The sequence below is a fragment of the Diceros bicornis genome, chromosome 11, assembly GCF_020826845.1.
Source record: "Diceros bicornis minor isolate mBicDic1 chromosome 11, mDicBic1.mat.cur, whole genome shotgun sequence".
In the NCBI taxonomy this organism is placed as follows: domain Eukaryota; kingdom Metazoa; phylum Chordata; class Mammalia; order Perissodactyla; family Rhinocerotidae; genus Diceros; species Diceros bicornis.
The window spans coordinates 2,316,650-2,339,685 of NC_080750.1; the positions used below are offsets into that span (position 1 = coordinate 2,316,650).

Here is a 23,036-nt window from a genome sequence, read left to right on the forward strand (position 1 = left end):
CTTACTCATCTTCAAGTAGTGGGTAAAATGCTTCTCCACCAACATCTTTTAGTCTCTGTGAATTTAAAGAGAAAATATTTTCGATATTTATGATCTGAGACAGAAACACTGATCTGTATTTAAAAGGAAAAATAATGTAAAAATTAAGAATTTATAAAGACACCAAGAAAAGTATAAAACAGAAACTAACGTGCATCCCTATCATAAACATGTAAATACACCATGCCTCCAGTGATTAAGTTTAGCTGTGAAACATAGTTTTTTGTTTTTTTATTTTTTACCTCCAGGTGTCTCTCATAAATGTTAGACATCTATTAAATGATAAGTTCCAAAACACAATTCAGAATTACAAAAATTAACATAAAATTTAATAAATAGATAAAGTATTTTTAAATTATGTGAAGATTATTTAAAAAGGTACTTTTTTATACATATCTGTTAATTTAAAGGTGAGGTCAGATTTATTTTTGCTTTGACATTCATAAAAACTAAGACAAAAGTAAGGTGCTAATAGAAAGGATTCAAAAGAATTTCCACACCATAATCTGAACAGGCATGATTCAAATAGCTGATAAATCAACTGCCAAAATTCAATTCTCCTAAATATTTTTTTTCACAAAGTCATTATAATAAATGTTACTCCAAATAATGACATTGCCAGGATTACAGATATTCTTCAAAAGTGTAAGAAGGCAGGTGGCAGTCAGTAAAATCTTAGACACATCCTGAGCCAGGTGATTGAAGTTAATGCCACCCGGCCCACTGCTCTGCTCTTCAGGCCATCTCCAATGTGAAGACAGAGCATCTGTTCCTGTGGGGCTGACACAGAAGCCCACACAGATCTGTGTGCAGCCAGCACTGATCTTCCATTGATTAGCGTCATCGTGCACTCATCCATGTGAGTTATTCCTGGAACTTTCAAAAGCCAAAGAAAAATCTTCTACCCAACACTGAGAATCTGGCAAACACTCGATTTATGCCTGGCTTTTCTCTAATAATAGATGTGCCATGCATTTATCCTATTTTGCCTTTAAACCTTTAGGTATTTCCTGGATTAAAATTCTAAGTAGAAAAATAAGATTTTCCCAAATTTTACTGCATTATTAACATACACATTTTTTAAAAGTTTGGGTTTTACTGTCCTAAAAGTCATAAATATTGTAAGTAGCTTTTCTGCTTTTTTTTCTAATTAAACATTTTTCATATTAAGGGCAAAAAAGGCAAAAATACAGAAAACTATAAAGTAAAAATTATTATTGGGTTTCCATATTATTTTAAAAATCAGCAACATCAACATTTTTTCTTAATAATTATAGAAAAAAAGTATTTTAAATTTCAAAAGTGAAAATGTAATGGAATCGAGCAAGTAAAACCGAAGACTTGTATTCATTTAACTTGTATTTACATAATCTGAATTATATTTAAAGAAACAAATTGAGAATGAAATTGAATCAGTTGAAACCATATATTTCGGATGTAGTTTATGGTTTGCTGCCTTGTATTGCTACTTATTTTATACACATTCTTTCTCTTCAAAGAGATGACAAGTTTAGTGTATCAAGTAGTAATCATTATAAATTTTAATTTTCTGTTCCTGGTATTATGGCAGATAAGAGATTCGAATACCCTCCTACTACATAACATGTAAAATATGAAATGACAGGAAAAGCCTCAAAGTGTAAGAAAAATGCAGTGATGTGAGACACAAAGCTGGCTTAGGGAGAAAGGAGCTGAGCTAGCACTGAAGGACACTGATCACTGCCCTTGGGTGTTAGTGCGCAGTGGGACAAGGGCTGGGCAGCGGATCAACAGGCAGCCAGGCTGGAGGAGACCCTGCTACACCAGGAAAAGAAAGAGCTATGTGTGTGTTGGGGAGGGACCCAACTCCAGCCCCTCTAGTCTTTGACGGGGGGGAGACGAAACTCAGTTCTAGCTCCCTCCAGCCTTCCTGTCTCATCTGAGGCTCTCAACAGGCTGAGACCTATCACAGGATTACAGAATGCTTCCCTGTCCCTACCAACACCCATGTCAGCAGAACTCCTGGATAATTACAGGGGGTCCCAGCTGAAAGCACTGCAGCCTCAAACCCTAGTTAAAACAGAATCTTCAGGAAACCCAAAGACAATAGGGGACATAAGAAAAAGGACATGTGAGGAAATTTTAGCCTCTGACAGAAAAGCTACACAAATAGTAAACAGCTAGATAAACATGACATCTTGCACTAAAGGCCTATTTACCACAGTTTCTTTAATAGATACATCATGCTAAGTTTTCAAGAAGAAATTGTAAGGCATGCTAAAATATGTAAAAGACACTCTGAAGAGACAAAGCAAGCTTCACAACCAGACTCAGATATGGCAGAAATTTGAATATAACTATGAATTAACAGGAATTTAATATAACTATGATTAATATGCTAAGGGCTCTCAGGGAAAAAGTGGACAACGTGCAAGAACAGGTGGGTAATATAAGCAGAGATGAAAATTCTAAGACAGAAACAAAAGATGTAACCTATGTGTAACAGGAATATCAGAAGGAGGAGGAAGAAAGGAACAGAAGAAATACTTGAAGCAATAATGACAGAAATTTTCAAAATTCAACAGAAACCAAATGACAAAGATCCAGGAAGTTCAGAAAACATCAAAGAGGAAAAATACCAAAAAAAATGTATACCTGGGCATATCATATTTATTAAAAGACACCATCAAAAAGTTAAAGTCACAGAGTAGAAGATATATGCACCACATATAGCCAACAAAGACTCCGGATCTGTAATACATTTTTAAAAGCCCTCAAATCAACAAGAAATCACTCAATAGAAAAACTGGCAAAAGATATGAACTAGTAATGTATAAAAGAGGTACATAAACTGCTAAAAAATATGAAAAGACTCATATTGCACTATGATCAGGGAATTAAAAACCAGTATTATAGTAAAATACCATTCCACACCTTTTAGAGTAATAATTTTTTAAAAATTTGATAATACCATGTGTTACCAAGTATGTGGAGAAATGAGAACCCTTATCCAATGATGTAAAAAGACAAACTGATAAAACCACTTCTGTGAATCATCAGACAACATATACTAAAGCTGAAGATGTACAGATCCTATTTCCCAACAATGCCACTCCTGGGCACATACTTGAAAGAAACACTCACATATTTCATGAGATCAGGGAAGAATTCCATGCATACCTGTACAGCTTTATTTAAAAAAAATGATCTGAAGTAAATTTGCCAAAATACCGTTCTTACATTTCTTAGCTGGCATAATGACAATGTCACAGTGGTATCATCTAATAGTGAGCTTCTATCTCGACCTTGTCCAAAGCTTTCACCATCTTCAAAGAGAAAACTGAAAAGAGATTTAAAAATTATAATTATTTTAATGAGCACACAAAGTCTTACTGTTTCTTCTAGAAAATAGGATTTATTCTAAATCATCAATCCCTTCATCAAAGAAAGAAAGAAATTTTAGACCGAAGGGGTTAATAAAAAAAATGTAACTGCTGGTTAAAATTTCACCAAACAATTCTCATTGTCAGATATGTGTTGAGTTGGTATGAACAGAGTATACAAATATCAAGCATTGTAGGAACACAAGAGCATGAGTTACACTCTCTGTTCACGCAGGTCCACTGCTAACATTACTCTCCTCACACTAAGTAAATGGGCTCCTGAGGAAGTTTATATGAGTGAGAATGATAAAAGGAAGAAGAAAGAAAAATCATAATGATGGTAACTTCTAAGGAGAAAGAATACTGAATCATAGATGTATGAAATTGGTTTAGAATTTGAGAGAATTACTTTTAGAATTTATACATCTTTCAAACCATTTGTTCTTGGTATTTCCATCATCTTATTTCCTGATTTTCTACTTAATTCAATGTGTGAGCAGTATAATTGAAGTTAATATTTAAAAATCAGTTTAAGGGGAGAAAATACTAGAGAAATCAGTGGTCTATCAAATAAGTAACCTAAAAATTTAACATGTGAAAAAAAAAAAGATCAGCAGATGATTTGTATACTTACCTAAAATGATCGAATCTAGTGCTAAATCTAAAATTAACATTTTAAAAGCACTGGTAGAAACGCAAGAGATGGAGATTCACACCCTTGTGAGTAAATATGAAGAGCAATGGAACAGTGGCCACTGTGGCCGCTAGGGCTGTATCGTTAGTTAACTTCCAGTCTCATTTATAAGATGGTCTCCAAGATCTTACGCAGTTTTGCAGATTGTTCTCAACAGTGACTTAGCACCATGATGATCGCTAGGACAAGCAATGAGGGCACAGAGTACACTGACATTTACAAATCTAATTGGAGTAGAAAATAGTACTTCATAATAGGCACACTAGTCTAGTTTATTAAAATATTAATAAATTAATATGACTGTTATTTCTGAATATTACTGTTCTTTCTGATCAGTGCATTTTTCATTTATTGCACATAAATTATTGCAAGATGTTCCATAGTGATAACTTTACTTCAAATAGATCATAAAGCAAATTACTTATTAAAAATAATAAAAATATTGATGGGAACTCTGCAATTAGAAACTTATCAAGGTATTAACTTCTAGTTGCTTTCATAATCACTTATTTGGAATGTCTACCAAAAAAAAAAAAAAACCAAACTGAAAAAAAATGTCAATACTATATTTTTCTCCATTTCCAAGAGAAGTTTTCTTTCCTTACTTGGGGAGTGTGCAGATAGGCGGTTTGGATCGAATGATTTCCTTGTTGACAAGCTCTTTCTCCAAGTCACCTCCAGCTAAACACCAAAGGTAATACACTTCTTCAATAGATCTTTCTGCCAGGTAATCACTGTTTATGTCTATTAATGGAAAATTAAAAAGAATCGTAGCTATTACACTTTGTTTTTATTAAAAGGCAATGTGCAATAATAGCTGACATTCTGAAAAAGCAAAAACTGAAGAACTTAGTAAGATTCCCTTTAGAATATTTGTATTATAAAGTGCACAGAAGATGAAATGCAGATACACATACTGGACGTACAGTTTCTTTCAGAAAAAGTGGAATTTTTACCCTGGTACATCAGAGATATACGGGATATATATATTCCACGTATTATCAGATATATTGAGATCTGTGGGAAAGGAATACGGGCAGACAACTACTTGAGTAGGCAACCAGCACAAACTGTCCCATCCTTCATGTCTTGAGGCAACTGCTGCCTCTTCTGAGAAGTCTTTCCTGATGTCTCAGGCAGGTTATGTTTCCACTGTGTGATGTTCATATTGGCCTTCATTCATAATAGTAATTGTGTGACTGAATGTCTGTCTGCCTCCACACGTGGCATGTCACCTGAAGATACAGTGTGTGGAACATAGTAGGACGTCAAGAAATACCCGATTGAATGAATGTTTAGTAAATATTTCCTGCATGACTTATGTCGTGATAACCTTTCAGTATAAGAGTAACTCCCTGGCGTCACTAAAACACACACTCTGAGAGTCGTAATCTTCACAGAGGAATGGAAAGAGAAAAGCTGATATTCTCTTACAAACACGGAATATAACGGTATGGACTTCCTATCGATGATATGATTTTTAGAGATCATGTATAATAAATTATATAGAATATGATATATAAATGTTGATATACTAGAAATTACATTGGGAAGCAGAAGACATGATTTCAGCATTAAGATTTGAGATGAAAATAGGACTTCGGTTTGCATAATAAATTTTTTTTTGGTGCCACTTCCTCTCTTCAATTCTTATTAGTTCTTGCTCCAAAGTAATTTAAATTTAAAGGATTAAAATGTTAGCTTAGTTATATTTTAAGCATGTCTAGAATTATCTCTCAATTCCCAGATAAGTATCCATAAAGTATCACTAATGTAACATATATATTGTTGATAAATTCAAAACTGAAACTAGGATAAGGGTATTTCCTTTAAAAACAGGGGTTATATTATTGCCTATGTCTTATTTATCATTACCTTGACACAGCTGACTGATATCCTCAGGCAGAGTTAAATCAGCGCATCTCAGAGAAGAGGAAAATAGACTGGCAGATTTGGTAAAGGGGGTGTATAAAGGAGACACTTCACTGAACACCTTGTCCTGCATTAATTCATCTGGGGTTGGCCTTGAGAAACACATGGGAAATACAGAGCATAAATGAAAGTCTTTCATGGCACACATTCAAGGGGATAGTTAAAAGTCTTAAATATCTCATTAGCACAGCAAATAATACAGCTCTCTTTAGCCGAGTCTAGATGTGTACCTTTATATAAAAATCAAGTGACTGTAAGTAAATGCTGAATTTTTTAACCTTTGTTGTGCTTTTTGCTCCTTATGATCTATCAAAGATGATTATATACGAGTGTCTCTATCTTTGACTTTGAGCTTGACAACCACGTACCTGCTTTACTGAATATCTTTATTAAATACTAACTAATAATTCCTTTTGGTTTTCTTCCTACGCTCTTAGTTTAATGTGGCATATTTACCCAAAACTATGCTTTTAATATTCCATTCCACTCTTCCTAACATGTCTTGATAAAGATGTTTTTCTAAAGACAAATTAGAATACATTATTGTCAAATATTATACACTTAAGGAGTTAGGGATAACTGTACGGCTAACAGTGACATCATCAAATGAAAATAAATAGTAAAACTTCTAAAAAATCCTTTTATATTATCAACATTTGTTAGCTTACCTCACCATTTATCCAAGTTCTTCGCTATAACACATATTGCCAATAGCCTCTTGTTCTCATTTCTCTTACATCATTTGTGTCTAGGAATATCTACATTCCACAATTTAACTGATTTTCTAATTAGAGACTAGGAAATGAACTAGTAACTTCTTTTGGAATATGCCAGTTTTAATTATTTTTTTCTTCTGTTATTAACATACATTAAAACCATAACTAACAATTATAATACTGATGTCAATTATGTATTACTATATATGTAAATATTCTTATTTAATCCATTAGTATTAAAACTTATAAGAAAAAAAAAATCAACTACTTGTATGTTAAAGATCTCAGTGTAATCCCAAACTCTTAAAAATATCAACCTTTTGGAAGGGTGGAAGGTGAGGCACTTCTTCAAAAGATCTATCACATTTTCAGGAAGCTCCTGGTAAATAAAGAGAGGAAAGAATTATTTAAAATGATCCATTTAAAAAATATATTTTACTCAAATGTTTGCTAGTCCAGGATGTTTTGATTTCTTTAAAAAGCCTTTATTTGGACTTTATACAAATTTATATTAGTTTGTCACTCTGTGAAAAAGCAAATATCTAAACAGAAATAAACACAGCTTTAAAATAGCTTGCTATGGGATCCCAAGCATGAAAAATAAACAAATTTTCAATAACAGATTAATGACAAACCTTTACAATGTCCAGACAACCATGCTCTTCAGCCAGAACTATTATAGTGTCATCTACACAGTCTATAAAACAGAAAAACTGTATGAATTAATGCTGCTTTTCTAATCTATCAGACTAACTAGGAACTGAACTCTGATGAATTATTTTTAAAATTGTGTAATGCTGTTTTGGAATTTGGAATATTAGGAAGCTGTGACTTTGTTAACTTTCCTTACATGTCTTGATAAAAATAAAGACTTCAAACACTAAACATTAATTGAATCCTATATACTGAAAGACAGCAGCTTAGTGAGATAAAGCGTGACTCAGGGAGGTAAAGAGTCTCTCTCTCTCTCTGTAACATATACACACACATTACTCTTTAAAAAGACTTTACTATTTTTTTCATGATTCTAAGACTAATTTATTTTTATTATGTACAATTTGGAGAATGTACACACATTTCTCTGGGGATTTAAAGTATATGTGTAGTCTGTAGACCACATTTAGAAATCTCCAAGACTGCTTAATAGCTATATTATCAATCTTTGAAAATTAAATGTGGTAAAATTTTACACAATTTTATTTATAATTCATTATTATTTAATATTTATTAATACTGTTCTATACATATCCTTATTTGTAAAACTGATTAACCTGGACACCAATCTCTCTCTTTTATATGAAGTCCTCTATCACTGTTTTTCTCTCCTTTTTTACCACACATGCTTAATTTTTTCCACTCTAAAGTAGATTACATAAATTTTTATAAATTTAAATTACAAATTTTTGGATGTAATACACATGTAAAATATACAAGCTTGTTATAAGGGAAAATAAACATTCTTCCTCAGTCATTATTCACACAATTCATCAAATAGAAAACTTAAGATACATCAACTGAAGGTAAACTGCTACAGAGAAGTACAATTTTATATTCTCATATTTTGATTTCACAAGTTAGCTTACTTGGCTAGATCATGAAGCTAAGAGTATATCCATCCACATTATAAATCCTTAGTGAATAAGAAAAGCTCTACTATAATATTTCAGAAAGCACTTCTTAAGCTGTCCTATGAATGCTTAGAAAATTGAAGAAGTGAGGATATTTCAGTGTATTCACTATTTTAGAAGAACACATCCTTAATGTGTATGATTACCAAAAGTCACTAAATATTATATTTATAGTTGAAAGATAATCAATGGCAAGACACTTACCCAATGTAAGCAAAAATTTCAGTCTTTCAGAAATATCCAAGCTCTGAAATAATTTTCTTCCCTAAGTAAAATGGGAAAAGAAATTCTTGTTAACATATACATATTTTGTCCAGGGAGGTCTTTTTTTTTTTCAGAAATGGAAATGATTTTATCAGGTACTTCTATTTCTCTTCAGAGGTTTTATTAGATTTTTAAAGTCAGCTCCACTAAGAACAAAAAATCGTTGGTGACATAACATTTTTAAAAATGTTGCATAATATTTAACATTTAAACACTTCATATATCTAAAGATCATTACATTCTAGTTTGATCTCAAGCATTCTTCACTTTTGACACCCACATATACCTGGTTGTCTCTAGGGATTCTAGGCCACCAGGAGTCTTATTTCATTAAGAGAACAAGATGGCTCCTGGGAAAGATTCATATTACCTTCTCATCTACCAAACTAACTCTACTCATATACCATGAGCCAGGCAGTCTGCTGTCTCCATTAAGAAACATTCCAGGACCCTCCTTCCTCCTCCCACAATGACTTAGACAACCACCCTTTGTGTTCCCATAGCATCTGGTATATTTCTTTAAGACACAGATATTATATTTTGTTTTCTTATTAATTGGCTTCAGGTGGGTCCTTGGAACAGAATCTGGAATCAAACACATAACTTCAATGATTGTCTGTGGAGCAACTCCTGTGTGCCAAGTTGGACTTTCCCCCACCAGTTATATAACTTGGGCAAATTACTTAACCACCTTAAGTCTCACTTTTCTCATTTATAAAGTTGGCATATTAATTGTACATGCCACACAGGTTGCAGTGAGGGTTATATAATGTATAAAAAAGTGCTTAGCATTTTTCGTACATAGAAATGTTTCATAAATGTTGGCTATTATGATGTTTCTCTTATTATAAACAAATTAAACTTATATGATCCTTTAAATAGACTTAGAAGGAGAAGGCTTAAGAAGACAGCCTGATCTTTATGTAGAGAAAAAGAGACTCTCTCATTTTTTTTTTAATAGAGAAAGAAGAAAAAACTTTCTTCAAGACTTATGAAATTAGAACTACAGGTAGAGAGATCATTGAAAAAAGCTGCCATTCCTCTCTCTTCTCAATCTGGTACACTACTATCATATTAATCTTCTAAAAATGCAGGTTTGATTTCATCAATATCTTGTTTAAAAACTTTAAATGGCCCCTCATACCCTACATAACTAAATACAAACTTCTCAATTTAGCATTCCAAGTCTCCTAGGATATGGCTTCAAAACATCTTTTCAGTCTAAATGCTTACTACTCATCTATCCTGTGATGTACACACACACACACGAAGCAGTTAACTTTGATTACTTGCAATACAGTGGACACACTGGCTGTTCAGGCCTACAGACTTGGACTCAAGTTATTTCCCTACCGCTAATTTTTTTTTCGTGTCTATCAAAATTCTATATATACTTTTCTTCATTCTCACTCCTGAATGTTAATTTTGTCAGTTAAAGAATTCAAAATTCAAAATTACTTTCTCTCAGCACTTTGATGGCATTGTCCCACTGTTTTCTGGCATCCACACTGCTAACAAGTTTAATAATCTAATTGTCATTCTTTGCAGGTAGTGTGTCTTTCCTCTCTGGCATGTTTCAAGATTTTCTCATTAACACTGATAAACACATCAGAGCTTAGCAAAAGTTTAGTGTGTTGGTTAAGAGTACAGCTTTGAATGCAGACTGACAGGTGCAAATCTGCTCAACTAGTTACTATTATGTAACTAGGACAGGTTGCTTAACCTCTCTGTACCTCAATTTCCTAATCTGTAAAGATAATAATTAGATAAAATTAATAATACTGGTGTTTGAGACAATAAATGTAAAGAGATTAGAAAAGTACCTGGCTCTTGAAAAGTACTCAATGAATGTTACCCATAATTACATTACTGGTTATCTCCTAAAGGTTTAGCATAAGATTTCTAGTTGTTTGTTGCTGCTGTTTGTGTTGTCATTTTTTTCATTTGCCTTGCAAGGTAATTGGTGGTTTCTTTCAAACCGAGGACTTTACTTCTGATCCTACTATAGACAGACATTGGAATGTCTGGGTCTATCTTTCCTGTCTTTTAAATTTTTTTTTATATTTTCAATCTCTCTTTGTGACATATTCTGGGAGAATTACTCAGCTTCATTTTCTATATTCAGTGTGTCCAGTTTCCTATGATCCATCTATTTCAGTTCTTTATTTTGATAATTACATATCTTTTTTCTTAAAACTCTTAACGGGTTCTTGTTCTTTTCGGTCAATGTTCTTGATTCATAGTTTCTATAATTGTTTCATGAATGGAATTGTTTCCTTTGTCTCTTAAAGAACACAAACATTTATTTTAAAGTCCTTTCAATGGTTTAGATTCTTCTATTTGTTGTTTCTTTTTTACTGTAGAGGTCATCTTTAGATGTTTGGTGTTTCTTAGATATGCACGCATCTTTTAATACAGAACTCTCTTATACATCTTTTAGACAATGGAAACCTCTGAGTGACAGAGTGGCTGTACTGACTTTCTGGTGATACGGCAAGAGCTTCCTAGCAAAATGGTTTTGGAACAGCTTCTTATCTATTTCCTTGGAATTTCTAGTGTACCAAAAATTCCCTTTTTTAGTTGTTGGTGTGTTATTAATTTACATCTTAATATTTTATAGGAAATCTAAAGGTTGGATGAGGTAGAGGAAGATTTAAGCTTATGTTCAATCTGCCATCCTAAAACTAGACTGTCTAAACTTTGAGTACCACTTAAAATGTCAAGAAGCCCCTATGAGGGAATTAATATTTCGTTTCTTGGAATTCACACATCTCTCTGTGTTCATCTTCAAAGTTTATGGATTTGAATTAAATTATAAGCTCTTTGACAATGTGTCTTAACTACAGTTTATTCCTTGTTGCATTTGTCATGACACTATACACAATAAATACTCATCAACATTTGCTGAATTGAACTACTCATACAAGACATACCCAAGATCATTAATAAAAAGTTTAGATATAGGTGATGGTAATAAAAAGGAAAAGCTGTATACTTTACACTTAATGCTTATGTATACTTTACATTCACATCTAAGTAAGATTTTTTATTTGGCTATGATTTTAAACAAAAATGAGATTTATTATCATTGCATACCAATGAAAAGTAAGATGGTCTAGACGAAAGATAGCAAAGAAATCAGAAAAACTGGCATCTGCCCTTAGAAAAAGCAGTGCCAATATGTAAGCTACCATGTTATTGTAAAGATTTTAATATCAATAATAAAAGCTAACATTTATGAATTGTTCGCTATGTAACATTCTCTACTAAGTACTTTTTATACATTATTTCATGTAATTTTTCCAGCAACTTTACAATATAGATACCATTATTTATAGAAGTGGAACCAAAGCCTGGAGAAGTTAGGTTAGTTACCCTAAGTCATACAGCTATACTGTGCAGCATTAGAATTCAAACCCAGTTTTCTCTGACTGTAGAAGCTTGTCTCTTAACTATTATGCTTTAGTACGTCTGCTGTTGAATTAGTTCTTAACTACACGAAAAGAAGAAAATGTCAACTTAATTCTTAGATATGGTAAAAATCGATGAATTAATATTTTCAAAATATTTTGAAAATCCCTTGGAAGACAGAAACAATGGATGAATAATAAAAACTTCTGCCTCTAAAGACCTCACAGTCCAAGTACAGTAGACAAATGTGACAAATGCTGTAAAAGGGGAGAGCAAAGAAGACAGGGACCTAACACTGGCAGGTATTTGCAGGTAGGATCGACAGATTGTTAGCTGTCTCTCCAAAATTATTCTCATCTTGGACATGACAAACTGTTAGTTGTCCCTCCAAATCCATTCTCATCTTCTTTCTCAATATTTAGGTGTCCAGCTAAAGACGACATTTCTTAGTCTCCCTTGTACGCATATGTGGCCACATGAGTAAACTGTCACTAGTCAAAAGTACCAAGTTGATACTTTCAACTTTTAGATCATCTTAAGTTGATACTTTCAACTTTTAGATCATCTTAAAGACAGTTACCATGAACTTACTCCTCTCCTTTCCTCATGGCTACAAAAGGTGACAAAGAGAGCAACTCTGGAAACCAGACGCTGAGAATGGTGGAGCCATCCCTGATAGCCTAGGTTTCCACATGACATTGTGGAACAGAGCCCACCCTACCCTCTCTGGACTGTTACATGAGGGAGAAAATCATCTATGTTATTTACGTTACTGCATTTTTAATTCCTTTGTTTCTAATAGCAGCTTAGTCATTACCCTAACAAATATAGAGGATATCTGCGGAAGGCCTCATAAAAAGCCAACTCAACTACACAGTGAGTCTTATAGGAAACATAAGAGAACAGGAGAGGAGAAAGTATTGAAGGAAGAAAGACCACCAAAGAAGGGAGAGAGAGCATGAACATATCAAAGAGTGTAAGTAGTTTTAGCATAAACATTTCTAAAAATGTTTAATTTTTTACACTTAGTACAGTACAAATTTTTTATACTTAATAAAAATGTAAGCATTTCTAGAGATACCAAAATAATATTTACTTAGTAAAATTTACCTTTACACTTAGTAAAACTGTAAACACTTCTAGAGATACCAAATTAATATGCAAATAAATTGTCAAATAGAATTTTTTAAAAAGTCAAATTGAGATTTAAGCCTTTTCTCTTCATATCTAGTTAATTCGCAAAGCAAAAACATATTATTACTAAACAGCTTTCTATCCAAGAAGATCATTCTAATAAACACACAATTTCTTGTTATTAGTTTAATATTTCTTTATACATACCACGCAAAGCTCAAATAAAATGATGCCAAGAGACCACACATCCGATTTGGGGCCAGAAGGCAATGGTTTTTCATTTGGCACATGATCAGTCATTTTGAAAATTCCTTGTGCAATTACCTCGGGTGCCAAGTACGATGGATACCTATAGCAACATATTAAACATGAATAATCACTATGCACTACGAAGGGGGAAAGAAGTAGCTTTTACTCTCAGTATGGTAAGATCTATGTAATGTGTGACTAAATTAAGAACTCCTGCTAGGAAGGATTCTAGCTAACCATCATAATACAGGTCTTGATGTCCAGGAACGAAAGCAAATCTCTCTGAGCCAGCAGTGACTTTGAGACTACCACCTCTCTCTGCAGCACTAGCCCCTCTCTCTGCTTTCCTCTGTGTTTTACATGTTACCTTCTTGCAGACTTCCACGTTTCCAGGTGTTTTTCCTTCCTCCTTACTGCCTGTCTTCTCTTTGCACTTAACTACTGTTTAAAGTACATTTTATCTTTGAAAACAACATTTATTCTTTTGAGAAGAAGAATGTCAAAATATATAAATTGAAAAGTAAGACTCTCTCCCATCTCCGTACTCTGTACGTCACCCACACATACTACATAGAGATAAACTGACCACCCATTACCATTGCCCCGCAGGGCAGCATGCTATACATATGAATCCATACCCCTTTGTTGCTCACTTAAATATATTTTAGAGATCATTCTACAAAAGTAAGTATAGATTTGCCTCATTGTTTTTGAAAACTGCCAATAATTTCATTGTATTCCTGCACTTAATTTATTTCACCAAGCTCTGAAGAAGGACATTGTGAAAGTTCCATTCTTTCGCTATTACCAACATGCTGAAATGAATATATTATAAATATTACATTTCCAACAAATGTATGTATAGATGACAAATTCCTAGATGTGGCACTACATAGTCATAAGGTCTGTACATTTTAAGTTTTGGTATATATCACCAGGCTGCCCTTTCAGCTTGTATCAATTCATATTCTCATAAGAGTGCCTATTTTCCTCACCTCCATCAACAGGTTTTTTTGGAAACTGTTTTAGTAAATACTGAGTAAATACAAAAGACAGACTATTAAATATGAATAAAGTATAAAGAATAAAATGTCAATGAACACCCATGCACCTACCAAGTGGTTTAAGAATATCAAATGACGACTAAAGGGTCTCCCTCTGCTTTTCCCTAATTGTATCTCCCTGGTATCCCCCAAAAGGAACAGACAACTGCAATTTTTGTGGGTATAACTCCCTTCCATTTCTTTATAGTTTTACCATGTTTGATTCCCACAATGTATATTGTTCAGTCAAGTATATTTCTGAACTTTATATTACTGGAATTATGCTGAGAGTATTCTTTCGTGATTTGCTTTTTTAATCAACATTTATTTGAAAGAGTCATTCATATTGTTGTATGTAGCTCTAAGTCATTAATTTTTATTTCTGTTTTATGAATATATCATAATTTATCCATCCTAATGTCAATGGGCATTTAAGTTGTTTCCTGTTTTTTAATATTATAAGCAATGTTGCTCACAATACTATGTACGGTGTACATCTGCAGAAGTTTCCCCAAAGATAATCCTAGGATTGAATTTCTAGGTCATAGGACGTGCACTTTCAACTTAATGGTATCATCCCAAATGTTTTCCGAAAGGACTTGTACCAATTTATACTCCCATCAGCAATGTATGACAGGCCCTATTGTTTATTTCTTCTCCACCACTTGTTGGACAGTAGTGACAGACTTTATAATGTTTGACAATCTGGTGGGTGAGACCTATATATCACTGTTTTTTTTTTTTTTATTGTGGTAACATTGGTTTGTAACATTGTATAAATCTCAGGTGTACATCATTATACTTCTATTTCTGCATAGATTACATCAAGTTCACCACTCAAAGACTAATTACAATCCATCACCACACACGTATCACTGCAGTTTTAATTTGCATTTCCTTGATAATTAAAGAGATTGAGGCATATTCTCATTCGTTTATTAGCCACTCGGGTTTGCTATTGTGTGCAGCGCCTGTTCACGTATTTTGTCCATTTCTCCAGTAGGTTGTTGTGTTGGAGTCCCCAAGAACATCCCCACACTTTGGGATTCACTAGAAGGATTCATGGACTTAGCATATAGATGTACTCACAGCCAAGATTTATTACAGTGACAGAGTAAGGATGCATAGCTGGATCACAAGGGAAAATGACACAGAGGGAATCTGGAGGAATCTATATGCAGGCTTCCTTATGCTCTCTCTGTCCTATCAGGGGTCACACAGAGCACACTTCACCCAGCAACAAAAATGTAGTAACGTGTATGCAATGCTTCTGGCCAGGGAAGCTCATTGTCCAAGGTTTTTATTGGAAACTTGTCATAGAGGCACCCTCTGCCTAGCACATACGAAAATTCAAGACGCCTAGAAGGAAAGCCAGTGTTCAGCATAAACTGTATTCTCTGTGCAAACAGGCACAGTAAACCTGCCTTATCAGTTAGGGAACCGTGGGATCAAACACTTTTGGAATTCAAGTACCCAGGTGCTATCCAAGGACCAAGGATGGAAGCAGGACTTAGTTTCCAAAGATAGCAATCTCATGTCTGCTACGTTAACCCTTTCCTGTACAGTTGTTGATATTTTATTGTTTTGAAAGAGTTCTTTATAATTCTGGATATGAATTCTTTTTTCAGTAATTATGACTTGAAATACTTTTTACCACTTTGTGGCTTGTCTTTTCATTCTCTTTATGGTATCTATTTATGAATGAGAAGTTCTTAATCTTCCAAAAATTAATTAATCTTTTCTCTCATACTTAGTGATTCCGTATCATGTCAAAATGATCTCCTGTGTTATTTTCTAAAAGTTTGATGGTTTAGCCTTTCATATTTATGTTTCTCAATCTATTTAGAATCAATTTTTCATGTGATGAAAGATAAAGGTACAATTTTACCTTTATTCCTATGTGGAGAATCAACTGAACTCTGTTCCATATACTGAAAACCCTATTTTCCCCCAACTAGTCCATAATGCCACCTTCTATCACAAATCAAATCTCCACACATGTTGGTTTGTATCTTGGCTCCCTGTTTTGTTCCATTGGTAAATTTGCCTAATGCTGTACCATTATACTATGTTAGGTCTACAACATTATATAAATAATTACTGATAACTGCTAAGACAAGCCCCCTCAAAACACACACAGCTTTTAACTTCTCTTCAGGAGTGTCTACGCACTTGTCAGATGTTTGTTCCATATATACATTTTAGAACTATCTTGTCATGTTCTCTCTCTCTCATACACACACACACAAACACATACACAGTTGGAATTTTTATTGAAATTAGATCAAATGTAGAGACAGGCTGGGGAGAACTGGCATCTTTCTGATACTGACCCTAACAATCTATGAACATATCTCATATTTATTTAGGTTTTCCTAATGTCTTTCAAAAAAGAGTTCTATTTTCCACAAAGGTATTAAATGTACTTGATTAGATTCTTTTGAGGTATTTCATATCTTTTGCTGATTTGTAAATCATTTCTTTCTATTAATTTTGTATCCAGCAACCTTCCTAAAACCTAATCATTTACGGGAGGATTCTTTTGAGTAGTCTTTGTAGATCATCAGAGCAGTTATGTTTAACTGATTTGTTTATAATGACAGTTTTGTTTCCACCTTTCCACTCTTACAGCTTTTAGTTCTTTCACTGCCTCATGTGCTGACTAAAACCTCTGTCCAATATCAAAAAAAGTGATGACAGTTGACCTCTTTGTCTTGGTCCTAATCTTTAAAAAAATACTTTTAACTTTTCACCATTATAATTTCTTTGCAAAAAATTTTTATCAGTGCTAATCATGAATAAATTGTGAAAATTTTTGAACACCTCATTTACATCTATTACAAAGAGAGTATACGATTCTTTTCATTTTATATGCTAATGAGTTTAATTACATTAATTAATTTTCTAACGTTTAACCAAGCCTAACCCTAAAATTCCTGGGATTTTTTGTTTCTAGTAATTTCACTGAAAAAAATGATAATTTTTTCTCTTTTCCAATTTTTATATATATCTGGGTTTTTTCCTTGTCCAGCTGTATTCATTAGTACCAGCAATACATTGTCAAATGACAGTGGTGTTAATAAACATTTTGTTTTGAACCTGCTATTTTTTCTTTTTGAGGAAGATTTGCCCTGAGCTAACATCTGCGGCCAATCTTCCTCTTTGTGTATGGCCACGCCACAGCAAGGCCACGGACAGACTAGTGGTGTAGGTCCATGCCCAGGAACTGAACCCGGGCTGCCAAAGCAGAGTGCACCGCACTTAACCACGAGGCCACTGGGGCTGGCCCTGAACCTGCTAACTTTTGCGTTGAGATCAATCTTTCTACGTAATGACAGACAGATATAGACAGGTGGGTGATTTTCATTATGTTAGGGAAGTATTCACATAGTCGCTTTTTATTAAGAATTTTAATCATGCTTAATACATTTAAGCATGTAACTGACGTTGAATCCATCAAATGTTTTCAAGCATCTACAGAAATGATTACTTGATATTTCATTTCTGATATATTATCCTGTTAAACTATACTTACAGATTTCCTAAACTATCTGCATATTGTTAGAATAAACCACACTTGATAGTGTCTTCAAATATGCTTCTGGTTTTTGTTAACTTTTCTATTTAGGAATTTTTACATTAATATAACATATACTATTATGTATGATAAATAATAAAACATAACAAGATTTGTATTTAAATATTTTATGCAGTATCTTTGAGAAGTCTTAGGATTAATGTTACATTAGCTTATTAAAAAAGATATTGGAAGCTTTTCTTTTAAAAAAAAATGCTGAAATATATAGCATTACAATTTAACCAGCAAGGAATTTAACCATTCATTACAGATTTGGAAGAATTTGCCTATGAGTGTAGTCCAGGTATCTTTGTGGGGAAAGGCAACGTTTTCTACACTTCTATTAACTGGCGTTTTTAAATTTTAAAATTCTCTTGGGGAGTAAGTTTTGCTGACTGGTATTTCTCCTCCAATCAACCATTTCATCCTAGTTTTCAAATTTGTGCAGAGTTAAGCAAAAATAGTCTATCGAGTCTTTTAATGTTCTTTAATTCTCTAATACTTTTCCATTACCACATCTTATTTTGTGCATTTGAGTTCTCTGCCTTTTTCCTGATTAGGTTAACTAATAACTAAGATAAATTTGTGTTTATCAAGTACAGGGAAATTCTTAGGAAATTCAATGGTAAATATAAAAGAATTGGTGTGAAAATCATAATAAAATATCTTCCTATCAGACTAAAACACTTTTAACATCTTCTGTCTTTTAAATTCACAAATGTAAACCCCTTTTTTAATAATAAAAAGACAAAGCCTTTATAAAGAGTATAGAGTCGACCCTCAGCGCTCTGTAGCCATGGTTCTGCATACAAGGATTCAATCAACCCAGGATTCTGTAGTATGTCTGTGATCTGCGGTTGGTTGAATCCGAGGATGCGGAACCCGTGGCTACCGAGGGCCAACTAAGGGACTTGAGCATCCACAGATTTTGGTATCTGCAGGGGGTCCTGGAACCAATCCTCCACAGATACTGAGGGACGACTGTATTCTATCAGATGTGTCAAACTTCTAACTTTAATTTTCTGATAAACTCATTTTATGAATAATTCCATGAAATCTTAAGTTGATCTGCTGAGATGGCAATTATTTCTCCTCTCAGTGAACCCCCATTGTATTTTATCTGTATCTTTCTTATGGTTCTCTAATGACTACAAGGTACTTATTTCACCTATGCTGTATGTTATGTAATAGACTATACATGATATGTAATACTATACATTTTTATGTTTTTAATATTTAACATACAAAAATTTACCTTCCTGTCTTTACAAAAAACCAAACCCCTTGAGGGCACTGGTGGCCCTTATTCATTTACATAAACCCTCAGCAACTACCAATGAAACAAACATAAGATACGCTCAGTATATTTTTGTTAACAAAAGAGTATTTCCTATCAAAAATGCCAGTTAGACCTGCCTTACATCGCTTCTCGGCCTTTTGGCTAAGATCAAGTGTACGACTGCCTTACAGACATCAAGTTAAAAAGTGGACAGTACATAAGTATCAGACATATTGACAATTACTAAATTTGAATCTTACTGCCCAGAAACAAAAGGAACAAAAATAGCTTTAGAAGAGAAATGAAAAATGAGTGGAATTCTGTCCTACTTATTGCGTATATGCATGCTCTTTCTTCATTTATTGTCAGATTTAGTCATGAGCACAACTATCTGGAGTTTTCAACTCGCTGACATTAGATTATTATGCCACTCTGCAATAACGATTGTAATCAAAATGCATTTAAGTATACATAACATCTATGTCTGGTGGTCTAGTGGTCAAGAGCTGGTGCTCTCACCCTCGCGGCTTGTGTTTGTGTCCTGGTCAGGGAACCACACTACCTGTCTGTCAGTTACCATACTGTGGTGGCTGCATGTTGCTGTGATGCTGACAGCTGTGCCACCAGTATTTCAAATGCCAGCAGGGTCACCCGTGGTGGACAGGTTTTAGCCGAGCTCCCATAGTAAGACAGACTAGGAAGAAGGACCTGGCCACCCACTTCTGAAAAAACTGGCCATGAAAACCCTATAAACAGCAGCGGAGCCTTGTCTGATACAGCGCTGGAAGCTGAGAGGACGGAGCAGGAAGACTGGGCAGGGCTCTGCTCTGCTAGGAGTTGGAATCAATTCAATGGCACTAACAACAAACGTCTATGTAATATATGTAATGCAGGCACTCAAATATTACTTCTGTTTCTCTTCCTGTGTTTTTCTACAGTCACCTCCTCACACTATGATTGCCAGTACTTCTTATTTACATGTAGAATACAAGTCAATTAAGTCAAGGAATATAACTTAAATTCAAACAGGTAAATTAGGTTTTTTAATTGCTTTTTGTTTTAAATCAATGATGAAGGTGATATTAATAATTTGCTCCTGTATTTCTCTCATACACAAATTTGTATTATGTCATTTCACCCTAAGGTAATCACAGTGCTTTTCTAAATGATAATGTGTGAAATCTCTGGAGATAACTGAAGTCTAATGGAAAAAGCACTGGACTTGATATTATAACACCTGTTTTCTAATTTCAGTCCTAGCTCATATTCTATATAAGATTTGGGTTCCTTAATCTGTAAAATAGGAATAATAATGCCTACCTCACAAAACTGTTATAAATATGAGTGAATACATAAAGATGTTTTATAAAAATGGAAAATATGACACAAATGCAATGTTGTATTTTTATTATCATCACCATGATACATCTAGAAGGCAAATTATTCATTTTTAATCCTAATTTCCAGCACATCTAACCCCAAAATAATAGTATGGGTAGTGAAAAGTCAAGCAATATTATAGGTAAATTGTTATATCTAAAACTTATGATTGGTGATCTCTAGAAGTGACCCTTGCTCCAAAAATTCTAATTTCCCATCTAATCAAAGACTGATTAAATTAATTCACAAAAATAATAAGCTCTAAGACAGTTTTTTAATGTAGATTACCTCCTTTCAACAAGTGTCTCCTCTTTAGCAGAGCATTTTAACACTCAAAGAAAACTACCAGGACTGTGCAGTGAGTATGACTGGTGAGGTGAAACGGCTTTCATCATCTGCCTGAGGTTTTAACAAGGTATTAAGCTACGGGCCAGCTGAAATGAGTGTCCAACTTCTAACTCCTCACACTGTTTTGAAACAGATGTTAACATTTTACTTTGTTATTCCTTAATATATGTCTTTTAAATCAACTGCGAGCCTCTTCTGGTGTAAATATTTTCTTTCATGCCTTAGCTGTTTGATCACTTTATTTTTCCTGGCTAATGTTTCACATTTTGCTCTTTGATACTTTCTAGTTAGACCCTTTGGGTCTAACACTCCAAAGTAAGCCAGGCCAAATGGCACACAAGACCAATTCTATCCAAGCATTTTAAATTCAAACATAGTTCTTCAAAATGCTTGATGTGTTTTAAGAAAAATCACTTCCTTTCTTCTTTTCATCACTAAAACCTAAAGCACCTTTAAGTAAAAGGTAAAAAATTAAAGTAATTTTTATTTGTATTACGTTTTTGGAGTTCTCCCTCACATAAACTGATTTAGACAAAATGAAGAAGCAGCATAAATCACATTTACTACAGCTCCTTAAAAGCTACTTCAAAAGGCAATTACCACATATGACGAAGATAGTAGAGCTTTACTGTGAACTTATTTTTCTTTATATTCAAGAGTTTTTCTTTCTAAAAAATAAAGTGTAGGCTATTTTTACAAAATATTGTTTTCGTGCTTGTGAAAACAACTGTTTGTTGCCTATGACCACAAGTTTTAGTATGCAAAATTATAAGATTATGAATTTATGTACCTTAATAAGTAGGCCATCAAAACAGAAAATGTTCCCATTAAACAGTGAGCTTCTTGAGAACAGGAACCTATCTTATCCATTCTTGTATATCCAGCAGCCAGAAAGGAAGGTGGTGGATAAATATTTTCTTAATAAATAAAGGAAGGAGTAATGAAATTTATTTTAAGATTATTAGCTATGGCCTAACTAACAAAAATGTTAGGTAAGAAACCTACAATCTAACTTAGAAAGATAAAAGAGTAACTTATAAGTGAGACATTTTTTTTTTTAAACATCTAAGTTTTTAAGCAATGTTCTCCTGCAGAAACAAACTCCGTGACTCCAAAGCACACTCCCCAATAATGGAGTGACAGGACTGATGGTCGTGAGTCCAAAGAGCCAAACACAAATGGATACTGTTAGAACAGCCACATGGCAATGAGGTCTCCAGATTAGGTAACAGTATTACATCTATTCTAATTTCCTGGTTTTGATCATTGTTTTGTGGTTATATAAGACAATTCCTTACTTTAGGAAATACAACCTGAAGTATTTAGGGGTGAAAGGCTATTATATGCCCTAATTACTCTGAAATGATTAAAAAATAATATTTATACACACATACACATATATGTGTAAGAGAAAAGAAAAAGATAAAGTAAACATAGAGAAATGTTAACACTTGGGGAATCTGAGTGAAGGCTATACAGGAATTCTTTGTACTATTTTGTAATTTCTATGTGTCTAAAATAATGTCAAAATTAAACACTCAAAAAATAAAAGAATTATAGTATTAAAATGTTTAAAAAGGAACCACACAATAAATATAACACAAAAATCTATATCAAAAGCATCCAACTGAGTACAAGACGAAATAAACTTTCATTCCTTTCTTGGAAGCCAAGATAAATCTGGAATTTCGTATCAGAAGTGATCAAATAAACCTCTCCAAACTTCATCACAGACTTTCAGGTAAAGAATCTACCCATTACCTCTGATATCTACAATGGCTCGACTTGAGTCTTAATATACAATTATATCTTAGAGACTAGGGAATTAAACTCAGAAACAATAGAAAATAACATAAGAGTGATTTTTCTCAGTCATTTGAGGAACGCACATTATCATTAAGGGAGAATCTGGTCAGCCTTCTTGCCTTAAATTTACCTAATTCTGAAGGAAATAAAATTAATTGGTGAGAATTATAAGGT

At 33.6% G+C, this 23,036-nt stretch overlaps 1 protein-coding gene across 6 annotated transcripts in view; it reads right to left on the reverse strand.

Moving 5' to 3' along the window:
* TBCK (TBC1 domain containing kinase) overlaps positions 1-23,036 on the reverse strand; it is a 211,753-nt gene that overhangs the window by 131,834 nt on the left and 56,883 nt on the right. For all 6 annotated transcript variants that reach the window (XM_058549863.1, XM_058549864.1, XM_058549862.1 and 3 more), the window contains 8 exons: positions 13,388-13,529; positions 8,576-8,636; positions 7,379-7,440; positions 7,061-7,122; positions 5,971-6,119; positions 4,701-4,839; positions 3,259-3,358; positions 6-55 (listed from right to left, as the gene is read on the reverse strand). In XM_058549863.1, coding sequence (XP_058405846.1) covers positions 6-55; positions 3,259-3,358; positions 4,701-4,839; positions 5,971-6,119; positions 7,061-7,122; positions 7,379-7,440; positions 8,576-8,636; positions 13,388-13,529 — 765 coding nt within the window. The remainder of the gene's footprint in view (positions 1-5; positions 56-3,258; positions 3,359-4,700; positions 4,840-5,970; positions 6,120-7,060; positions 7,123-7,378; positions 7,441-8,575; positions 8,637-13,387; positions 13,530-23,036) is intronic.